This window comes from Pagrus major, chromosome 9 (genome assembly GCF_040436345.1).
Source record: "Pagrus major chromosome 9, Pma_NU_1.0".
Taxonomy (NCBI): Eukaryota; Metazoa; Chordata; class Actinopteri; order Spariformes; family Sparidae; genus Pagrus; species Pagrus major.
The window spans coordinates 34,208,571-34,220,650 of NC_133223.1; the positions used below are offsets into that span (position 1 = coordinate 34,208,571).

General features: G+C 48.1%; 1 protein-coding gene across 4 annotated transcripts in view; it reads left to right on the forward strand.

The window, feature by feature from the left end:
- Positions 1-2,612, forward strand: part of gtdc1 (glycosyltransferase-like domain containing 1) — a 43,898-nt gene extending 41,286 nt beyond the window's left edge. For 3 of the 4 annotated variants that reach the window (XM_073473078.1, XM_073473080.1, XM_073473081.1), the window contains 3 exons: positions 1,252-1,322; positions 1,410-1,501; positions 1,953-2,612. In XM_073473078.1, the coding sequence (XP_073329179.1) occupies positions 1,252-1,322; positions 1,410-1,501; positions 1,953-2,027 (238 nt within the window). In that variant the 3' untranslated portion in view covers positions 2,028-2,612. The remainder of the gene's footprint in view (positions 1-1,251; positions 1,323-1,409; positions 1,502-1,952) is intronic. The other variant, XM_073473079.1, reaches the window with a different exon arrangement.
- Positions 2,613-12,080: the final 9,468 nt, after the last annotated feature.

Sequence of the window (12,080 nt, forward strand, 5' to 3'; positions counted from 1 at the left end):
ATTCAGATGGTTGTGGCCCAATAGCACGACCTCCACGTCCACATGTGAAGAGCAAAGGAACCAAATAAATCCATCCAATCCCCTCACTCACTCCCCTGCTCCTGGTCACGCCTCGTCTTGTCCCTCGTCTCGTCCCTTGTTATCCCAGTACCAGAGCTAACTTAGCTGTCGATAAATAGTAACTTATTACGTAGCTGTAACATGTAACGTAGCTGTAACATGCTAATGACGTTACGCTAGCTTGGCTGTGGACATTGTAATGACTTACAAGATTTACGTTAGTTTCAACGTGCATTGTAATAACTTTACCTGTGAATCCGACATCGTTACTCCGCATTCAAAGCTGGCGCTGTATTTGGTTTCTGCCGGCCGGCTTGTCGCTCTTGTTGCGTGTTGCGGGAGGCTCCGAGGGGAGAGCGATACGAGCTCGGAGGTGGGGGGGTGTGTGGACCATCGTAGGCCGGAGCAGTTTTATCCTTATAAACAGACATTAATTAAATTAATCAGTTGAACGAGTGTCTTTATTTTGGCCACGCTAGCAGCACTGTGAGGCTAACATCAGCATGCTAACATGCTAACATGCTCACAATGCTAACATGCTGATGTTTAGCAGGTATAATTTTTAAATGTTCACCATCTTCATTTAGTGTGTTAGCGTGCTAACATTAGCTAATTATCAGTAAACAACATGAATGCCACATTTTATCACATTCGTCCAATAGTTGTTGAGATATTTCAGTCAGGAACAAAATGGTGACAGATGGACTGTTGTTATCGTCCGCAGAGCTACGCTAACAGCATGGCTAAAAAAACTTTGAAAGCTCATCGTACATCACAAATGCTCATTCAGAAGATCAGTGTAAGTCGTAGATTATAAAACATTAGCTACCATGCTAAACATTAGCATGTTATGGTAGCATTAATATGATAGCATGCTGAAAAGGTAATATGTTCAAAGTTACAGAATTATAGTTTATGTAGCATGTTAACCACCAGCATGTTCGCAGGCTGACATTAGCTTGTTAGCATATTAAAAGTGTAAGATGCTAAACTATTACAGATGCTAAAATGCTAATAGGGAGGGTTCTGTGTGAACAATAAACAATATTTAATAAAATGACAAAGCAATAAATTAATAATGTGATAAAGGATGCTAACTAGTGAGCTTGACAGATGTTGGTCGATGGATTTTCTTACCTTTGGTCAAGGCTAGCTGTTTCCAGAGTGTATGCTAATATTAATATTTTCCAGGTTGGAGGCCGTCCACTGTGGCTGCTACCCTCTGTGTCCGAAGGCTTTAGTGTATCCTGAGATCTTCCCAGGTAATAAAAACCTGATTTAAAGTTAAGTGTGAGTGATGAAACGTCAGTGTGGAGCTGTAACTTCTTCTTCTCTGCTCTCTGACGCAGCAGAGTACCTGTACTCCACACCTGAGCAGCTCTGTAAACGACTGCAGTCGCTCTGCAGGAGGCCCGACGTCGCCCGCAGGCACGTCGTCAAGGTAACAAGATTGGACATCAGAACCAGAACGGTCCAAATCTGAGCAGCAGAGGAGACGTCCTCACTTTTAATCCAAGACACTACATTTCCCATAATGCACCTGGTTGAGCGTCTTTCATTAGCGCCTTGTGCTTGTGAAAGCTTAGAGTTAGCTTCTAGGTCCAGTTAGCAGTATTTAGTGCTAAGCTACGTGAACTAACCGGACTGGTTAACTGCACTTTGAAGCTTCTAAGCTAACCCAGAGCGAGCTGGACATAGAAACTAGTGCTAAGCTAACTGGACTTTCAAGCTAACTCTGAGCTAACTGGACTTGAAGCTAATCTAACTGGACCGAGAGGACAATTGAAGCTAACCGTGACCCTGCTGGAGGCTGTCGGCTGACTTCCTCTGAGCTAGCTGCTCCTTTAAAGACCCTCCGGCAGAACGAGTCTGATCTTCTTCTTCTTGCTCAGGTCGACGCCTCCTCCTTCTCCTGGTCGTCTCTGAAGGAGCGTTATGAGACCCTGCTGGCAGCGCAGCGTCCCTGAATGCACCGCGGAGGCTTGGGTCCATTAGCCTCGGCTGGTTAGGAGGCCGTCGGAGCGTCTGCCAGGCCGTCGTCATGCCTGACTCGACGCCACGTCCCGCGGAAAGCGGCGGTGACTTCCAGCCCGTCTCAGGCACCTCGGAGCCCCAAATCAAAGGCAGGCAGGCGGGCTGGAGACGCCGAGTCTGGACCTGTAAACGTCCCCGTCCTCTCGGGCTGGAGGAGAACTTTCTTTTATGTGTGTGGTTTGGGTGGAGGAGGGGGGTTAACGTGTAAAAGCTTTCATGTTTCCACAGGCGGTGCCACCTCATATATCCGGCTGGATCCATTTTTATCCTTTGTGCTGTTGAGTTCTGTTGTTCACCGCAGCGACTGAGCGGCAGCCAGGCTGTGGTTTCAGTCTGCAGCTCCACCTGAGCTGCCAGGTCCAGAACTGAGACCAAACCAGAATAAAGTGGATCTGCAGACGCTCGTACCCACTGAGGCGACACCAGCGCTGTAAAACTGTGTGTGTGTGTGTGTGTGTGTGTGTGTGTGTGTGTGTGTGTGTGTCGGCTTTAACAACAATAAAGTTTATATGAAAACACTGAAACACTTTGATTCAAATCAGCTGATCAATGAACGTTTGTCTGTCAATCAAACTTTGTTCTGAGGCCACGAAGACAAACGCAGAAACAAACAGTCGATGTTTCGATGTGAAGTGAATATTATATATTATATTATATATAATATATATATATATATATATATTATATATAATATACATATATATATATATGTATATTATATATATAATATATAATTAATCAATAAAAGCCAAAAGCAGCTTCAACAAACTGAAGCTGCTTTTGAGACGACTCAAACGTTTTGATTCAAACTGATAAACAAACATTTGTCTGATAATTAAATCAATTAACTCGTTTATATAAAACAAACATGAACGAGATGCAGAGAACACTGATTATTAAAACAAATATAATACATCATATTTATAATCACAGAAAATCAATCAATACGTTAAAGAATTTAAAGATTATTAGAGAAGTGAAAATGTTTTATGTGATTTAAAAAATGTAGATAAAAAGTCAAAACTGTTAAATGAGTTCAGTTATATGATAACAAATCAATAACTTCAGGCCTCGTTAACTGATTCACTCCTGCAGACACACAAACATCTGCAGACACACAAACACCTGCAGACACACAAACATGTCGAGCTTCACACGACAAACAAACTATCTGACCGCAGCGTCCGCATGAGTGCGCTGATCCACAGAGACACACGAGGGCCCTGAACGCACCACCAACACGCTACTGAGCTCAGACACACACACACACACACACACACACACACACACACACACACACACTAACAGTCCAGTCTCGTGGGTTTTATGGTTCTGCAGTTAAATCTTTATTGGTGTCGGGTTGTTCTGGAGGTTTATGATGTCATCAGGTCGCGACCTCGACTCCAGGATGATGTCATCACAGACTGACGATGAGAATAAATATTAATGATGTCGAGTCATCGATCGTCCATCGATCGCTGAACTGATAATTGTTTAATTGCTTTTCAAGCACAAACACGGATCAGAACCGACCAGATTCTGACAGTTTAGTTTGGATCTTTTTTTAAAAGCCTGAAAAAGAAAAAGACTAAATTAAACCAGCGTCAGACTGAGTGTGTGTGTGTGTGTGTGTGTGTGTGTGTGTGTGTGTGTGTCTCAGCTGACGGTTCTGGTTCCAGGCGTCTCACTGTTGGATTATCAACAAAGAACAGCGACATTAATTTCACGCTTGACGAGCGGCGCCGGGTTCATCCTGTCGGGCCGGCGGCTCTGATTGGAGCTTCACACCTCCAGCACCAGAATCTGAAAGTGAACCTCACACACACACACACACACACACACACACACAGAGGTGAAGACGTGTGTGTGTGTGTGTGTGTGTGTCTGAGGACCAATCAGATCGTCTCCTCGTCAGGAAACAGTCTGTAAACATCAGCAGCATCGTTAGCTTAGCTTGTTAGCGTCGCTCCTCTCAGCTCACACTCACCTGTCGGTCACGTCTGCGTCCTCTCGGTCCGTTTCCACAGGAACCACCGTGTCCACGCTCGCTCTTTATCTAAGTAGCTGTGCAATGCATTCTGGGTGCACTGCGTCGCATGTCGAGAGGCGCGGCGTCACGCCGAAGGTCCAGATCTGTTGTCGATCCGAAGGATTCTGCGACAGGAAACAAGTCTACGACCGGACGGGCCGGTCAGGTGGACCCGGGAGTGTTTGCGTGGTCGGCAAGGACGTCACATTAAACCTGGACACGGCGTTGGAGGCGGAGCCACGTTCACGCCTGTGAAAGCTGCTCAGTGATGTTTTGAAGCCGTTTGAGCCGCGACGCTTCACGTGATGATGTCACTACAGTCCGACCACGATGACATCATTCTGCAGCTCTTTATGAGGCCACGCAGCGTCATCGACCAGCTGTTAGCATCTCAAAGTGTTGCTTTAGCGCCACCTGCAGGCTCCTCACCACACGTAGTCCTGCTGCAACATGTGTGTGTGAACCTGTGTTAAATACAGCTGTGTGTGTGTGTGTGTGTGTGTGTGTGTGTGCGTGTGTGCGTGTGAACGAGGCTAACGGTGTAATGAAGTGATCAGTCAGGTCGGCCCCCCCACAGAGAGCTGCTGCGTCACACCTGCCCCACCTCCTGTTTAACGTCTGTGTGTGTGTGTGTGTCTGTGTGTCTGTGTCTGTGTGTGTCTGTGTGTGTGTGTCTGTGTGTGTGTGTGTGTGTGTGTGTGTGTGTGTGTGTGTGTGTGTGTGTGTGTGTGTCTGTGTGTGTGTGTGTGTGTGTGTGTCTGTGTGTGGTTTTGTACAGTGAGCAGCAGAAATAAAAGGAAACTGAACTATCTGCATCAAAGCGTCCTCGACTGTCAGCTGCCGTCTGGGGATCCATTTTCAGGCCCGGTTCTGTCTCCAGCAGCTTCAGAGAAAACGTCCGTCCCCGGAGACGTCAGCACATTAAAGGTGCCGTAGCGAGCCGGGCCGGCTGCCAGCTCCACATTAGCTTTTTACCGCTGCCATATGTTAGCTGCTGCTCGCCGGTGTGCTAACAGGGGGACGGAGACGGAGACGTCTGTCCTCGTGTGACTCCGTCATGCGTTATCAACGCGCCGCCATGTTTTTAACGGGCCCTCTGGTCGGACGTGGCACGTTCTCGTCTGATCCTCTGCTGCAGGCAGCCGTCCATCGCCGGGCCTCGGCTCCACGCTCCAGCACAGCCGGCGCTCTCCAGAAACTCAGCGGTCCACAGTTATTATATGAAATAGCTGCTCTGAGAGGTTTTGGCTCTGTGACACCGGCCGGTCCAGAAACACTGAGAGGCCGAGGAGGAAACTGTGGACCGCAGAGAGACGTCCTCTTCCACACGATCAGAAACATGAAGTCTGGAGGGACGAACTCACCGAGCAGAACTGAGCAGAACCGAGCAGCACCGAGCAGAACCGAGCAGCACCGAGCAGAACTGAGCAGAACCGCGCAGCACCGAGCAGCACCGAGCAGCACCGTGAACAGACGGATCAGAAGTCAGACAAACTGATGATGTCATTAATCTATAATCACAGCGTGCAGTCACCATCTTCTGCCTGATAGCATTAACATGCTAACGAGGCTAACTTTAGCATAATGCTAATATTAGCATGTGTGTTGGTCTGTGACGGCGTGTGAACATCAGAGTTTATGAGTCGATCAAACAGTAAATGAATGTTTAATTATTCTGACTGTAACATGACGACACGTCACAACAACAACAACAACAACAACAACAACAACAACACAACCGTGTTTCTTCACGTCGGCTCGTTTATTCACAGAAAACTTCACAATAAAATTCCACTTCCTGTTGGTCGTAACAAGGAAGCTGCTGAATCACCACAAACACAAACTTTCTTTAATAATAATAAACTTTATTTGTCAACACGTCTCCTCCTGCAGCTCAGCAGCTTCCTGTTTCACTGTCCACACCTGTCAGGTGAGTCACGTCACACCTGTCAGGTGAGACACGTTTTCATTGGTTCAAAACTCTCCAACACTTCCTGCCAGGGTTTGTACGGGTGCTGGAAATCCTTGAAAATGGTCCTCCTCTTTCTCCTCCTCCTCTCTCACTCACACCCTGACTTCCTCCTTTGGAGGAGGAGGAGGAGAGAGGAGGAGGGAGGAGGAGGAGAGGAGGAGGAGGAGGGAGGAGGAGAGGAGGGAGGAGGAGGAGGAGGAGGATCAGCTCCTGGAAACAGCGAAGACAACAGATTCTTTGTTTGAGTAGAAACGTGCTGAAACATCGTCTGAAGTTTAATTAAAGTTAACGAGGACAAACGAACATCTTCATCAGTTTCCCTCCGAAGATAATCTGCAGGTTCTGATCCGTCCAGGTTCTGTTCACCAGATAATCTCCACAGATGAACTCCACTCTGATGTTTGAAGGTAAATTAAATGTGTAGCAGTAAAAAGCTAATGCTAGGCTACAAACAGACGACATCACGGTCACATGACTTAAACGTCTCCACCACTGAGCGTCTTACTGCACAATTACTATCCAGGTTTTCTATAAACTGATCAATGTAAAGTTGTAAAGTCAGAGTGAGAACAGTGTGTAACTAAAGTGGCCTGTAAAGACGGACTAGTGAGCAGATGAGTCTCCGTGTTCGCTGTGAGGACGTTTAATGTCCCCGACAACCTCTGTAGCCTCATTCAGACACTTGTTAGCAACCGCTAACTGTTTAAACACACAGAGGGGACAGGAAGTGCTAACATGCTAACATGCTAACTGACTGCTCAGCTGTGTGTTGTGGATCAGTGATGTTCAGTCTGCAGAGGTTCTGATCCAGTCTGAGCCGTGGACGTTCATCTGATCCTGACTCGTGCTGACACCTCTGAGCGTGTCTGATGTTTGAAGCAGATCTGACTTCGTGTCTCTGCGTCTCTAAACGCTCCTGAACACTTTCAGATCATGTTTCACTTCTGGCTCGGCTGCTGTGTTATTTAGTGGATCCAGCTCTGAGTATTCTGAGATCCAGGTTCTGCCACCACCTCCCCGTCACCCTCCAGCAGCACCTCGCCACAGATCGAGCCTCGCAGAGATCCTCGGACTCTAAAAGTGCTGCGGGTCGAGGTTTAACACAGAGTGTCTGGCAGCAGCAGAAACCAGAGCGAGTCTGGCAGCGGAGACCAGGATCCAGAGCGAGTCCTGGAGGACCGCGGTCCTGGAGCGCTGCGGTGCTGAAGGTGGAACCGAACCCTGCATTTATCTCCGTTTAGAACAATGTGGGTGAGATCCCTCCCTTCCTCGAGGAGCCTCGGCAGGAAGGTGTGGCTCAGATCTGCAGCTCCGAGCTGAGGCTTGGCCCGCGGACAGCAGCGGACCGGAGGGGGGGCGGGGGAGGGTTTCTGGGCCGCTGTGGATCCAGTTCTGGAACAGGATGGAAGGAGTGCGGCGCAGGGCGGCGCTCCAAGCTGTCAGCGGGCTCTTGACGGAGCGCTCTGAGGTGGACGGGCCCTCGCGGGGCCTCTCAGCACATAATTGCATCCAAAAGGTTTCTGTCAGCTCGCCAGGAGAGCAGAGCTGATCGCAGGATTACAAGTCCGACAGCACCGAACACACACACACACACACAGAGACACACACACACACACACACACACAGAGAGAGAGACACACACACAGAGAGAGAGACACACACACAGAGAGAGACACACAGACACACACACACAGAGAGAGAGACACACACACACACAGAGAGAGAGAGACACACACACACAGAGAGAGACACACACACACACAGAGAGACACACAGACACAGAGAGAGAGACACACACACACACAGAGAGACACACAGACACACACACACAGAGAGAGAGACACACACACACACAGAGAGACACACACAGACACACACACACAGAGAGAGAGACACACACACACACAGAGAGACACACAGACACACACACACACACAGAGAGACACACACAGACACACACATACACACAGACACACACACACACACACACACACACAGAGAGAGAGAGAGACACACACACACACAGAGAGACAGACACACACACACACACACACACACACACACACACAGAGAGAGACACACACACACACAGACACACACACAGACTCACTCAGGTACCAGTACTGCAGTACCTGAAGTAAAAGTACACAGCTGAAGCGTCGCTGTCAGAGCCGCTCGTTGCCGTGGAGACGCTGTATGTTCAGTCCAGTGGTTCTCAGCTTCTGGGCCGGGCCCCTCCAGAGGGAAACCACGTGGACCTGAGCCGTCGTCACATGTTGATCATTGATCATTGATCAGTTATTGAGGACAGAAGAGTCAGCAGCTGGTTCTGAAGAGTCACTGACAGCTGGTTCTGCTGCAGTCCAGTCCAAACGTTTTCAGAGATTCTGATCATTTAAAGTCGTCGTCTGCCGGACGACACATTTATACATCACTTTATTGTTGTTGTTGTTGTTGTTGTTGTTGTTGTTGTTAAATTGAATCCAGTCCAAACGTTCACAGCAGCAACGTGACGACAGCGTCTGATCAATAAAATCTACTTTTATTAGTTTTTGATCGTTTCAGTAAAATGAATAAATCTTTAGTTTATTAATGGAACCGATCGTCGATCAGCAGCCTCCATCAGACCGATCGATCCATCAATATCAATGTGAATCTGACTGTTTGAATTCAACCGTTCGTTTGGCAGCAGACGTATTGATCGATCAGGTGATCAGCAGGAAACAGTTGAAGTGCATCGATCCTTTAATTCAGATACTTCAGCTGTTTCATCAGTCGTCTCAGTCCAGCGTGTTTTTACTGTCGATTGATCGATCAGTTCCTTCATCAATGAATCCATCAGTTGTTAAAAATGTTTCGTCCTCAAACGTCTCAAAGATTTTCAGTTTACTGAACCAGAACATCTTCACAGTTAACTCACACTGATCAATACGTGATATAAACTGTTCAATCGATCGATCGATCGATCGATCGATTGATCTCCACAACTGCTTGTTAACTTGAACCAGATCAAATATCTGTGTATTTGTCATTAATCAATAATCAACACATTTATTTTGTTCTGGTCCAAAATGTTTTAATCACTTTATAAAGAACTCATCAGTCAGTTCTTCATGTGACCCGACTGGTTCTGTTTGACCCGACTGGTTCTGTTTGACCCGACTGGTTCTGTTTGATTTAAATATTATAGATTTGTTAAAAGTCCGTTTTTCTTCTGCTCTGAGTCACTTCAAAGGTGTTCTGACCCGGTGTTCTGACCCGGTGTTCTGACAGTGACGGGTCATGTTGGTCCGTATCAGTGAACATTTAGCCGTGGACCTGCAGTGAACGCTCCTCGTCTCTGTCGGGTTCTTATGAATAAGGTCGGGATCAGGACGGATCGGCGGCTCCTGGACCGTTAATGTGTCGTGATGGGCGACATCTTGTGCTGCCAGATGTCATCAGGACCCGAGGACGAGCGGCGCCGTGCCGTGAATATTCCCCCACCTCATTACTGAGCCTCGGACCTGATGATCATCAGCACTGACACCTTCATTATAAGAATTATCATCTGGACTCTGAACAGCTCACTCTGAACACGACTCACGTGTGAAGAAGAACCGATGATGCGGTCTCAGGTCCGATCAGCACCAGTTCTGACTCTCAGCTGTAGAACCTTCACCCACGATGTCGTGAATGAATCCGTTCGTAGTTTCACGTCATCAGTGAAGAAACGTCCCACAAGTTGAATCTTTAATCTGAACAGAACAAATATTTAATCTCGTGGGCAGAAATTCTGATGGTGAGTCTCGAGCTGACTGCACGGCTAACTGAGCTAACTAGCTAACAGCAGTTAGCAGTTCCTCTGGTGACGTGCTGCCGCCTGTTTGTTTGGAGTTTACGTACTGCACCTTTAATAAACACACCAGAGCTTTGATGATTCAAACTGACTCGTTAATTAACGTTCAAACAAACAAACAAGATTTTAAACGTTTGTTTTTATAAAGAAAATATTTAAGGAACTTTTGGTCTCTGCGCTAACATAGCGTAGCCGCTAGCTAGTTAGCATGCTAACTTCAATAATAGACGTGTTTGAAATAACTTTCACTTTCTGCTGATCGTTTGTTTTTAGACGCTTTAAATTTAAATTCTTACGTTTCGAGTTCAACATCAGAAACATGAAAGCGTCGTCGCTTCTGATCGATCGATAAAGACGACAGTGAACAGAACCGCGGAGGATCAACGGTGCCGACTACAGTCAGGACTGAACGACTCGGGTCGTGACGAGGAGAATAAAGAACCTCTCTGACAGGATTGAGCCGGTGCTGTTTCAGGGTGGGTCCGCTGCACTTTAAGTGAAACCTGATTAGAACTTGTTCTCTCTGTAATTTCCTATAATTCTGCCTGTAATTAAGTTCAGCTGCAGCCCGAACAGAACCATCAGCGTTTCATCTTCATTACAACACAACAACATCTGAGCGCCTGACGGGTCACTAATGAGCCCGATGACACCGCTGCATCGTTAAAGTCACTGTGCTGCACGGAGACATGCGGATCAGAACATGTGAGATACTGCAGGTCACCACAGCACCGGACCCACAGCCGGACCCGCCGACTTTATCAGGAACTCAGAACTGTAAACTCCAAACTGAGACACGTTCAGGATCCATTTCAGAAAGTCTGAGTCCTGAAATCTAAACTCAGTTCAGGACAGAAACATGTTTCCTGTCCTCCAGAACCGTTCTGACTCCAGAACCGTTCTGACTGAAGGATTTCCCACGTGTAAAGACCCGGATGTTAGCCCGCCGGAGAAGCTATGTCTGTAGCATGTCCAGGATCAGGACCGTGGCGTGTCCAGGATCAGGACCGTGGCGTGTCCAGGATCAGGACCGTGGCGTGTCCAGGATCAGGACCGTGGCGTGTCCTGGATCAGGACCGTGGCGTGTCCTGGATCAGGACCGTGGCGTGTCCTGCAGCTGACCGCAGGACTGATGTGAACTGATTTCTCTACACAAGCTGACGTGTGCGGTTGACGATGCCAATGCTAATTAATTAGCATCTCATTTTCCTGAGCGGGGGGCCTGACAGGAAATGGGAGCTGGACCATGATGGCCCTCCCCCCCCCCCCCTCGTCCCTCCTTGCCTGGGAGGCTCCCACTAATTGGGTCAGGATCATTGACTCCTTCAGGATCAGGGGACAGATGATAAATGGAGGAGGAGGAGGAGGAGGAGGAGGAGGAGGAGGAGGAGGAAGCGACAGCGCCCACAGCTGATCTGAGATCATCTCTGATCACTTTCAGTGTGAAAGTCGGTCAGCTGGAGGATCATCGACTGTAAATCTGTGATTCACGATCGGCCTGAATAAATAAAACTGAGTCAGTTTGATCGTGATGCTTTTAAAGCGACTCTCTGAAGGTGTTCTGCTCACATCGGATCCGTCCTCGTCTGGTACGTGATCACGTGATCTGGGCGTCAGCCGGCCTCGCGGGTCCAGAGGTCGACACGGAGGTTTGTTCTCTGTGTTTTCTCTGCTGTCGAAGGTCGGCCAGACGCGGAGCCTGAAATCTGAAGCCTGTGGATGTTTTGTGGTGAACGGCAGCAGGAAGAAATAGAACGTCTAAGTGAAGGTACGCTCCAGAGTCTGGTTCTGAACCGCAGCGTCACAATGCCAGTACGCAACACAGCGACATATTGAAGCCAGACCCCCACAGGCCCAGAGAGCCGGTTCCACACGAAGCCACAACAAAGACCTGCAAACTTCACAGAGTCCATCGTGAACCGGAGCTTCAGCCAGGACTGAAATAAAACCGCTCAGCACAGACCAGAATCATAAAGAACTGCGATCCAAAACTGACTTCATGTGGGCGACCAGGACTCCAGAACATATTCAGCAGCATGTCATCGGATCTGTGAGTTATCACACAGGATCGACCCCACGACGGCCTGAGGGAACAAACCCAGGAGACCAGAACCACGAGGCGGGTCCAGGTGATCACATAATCGATC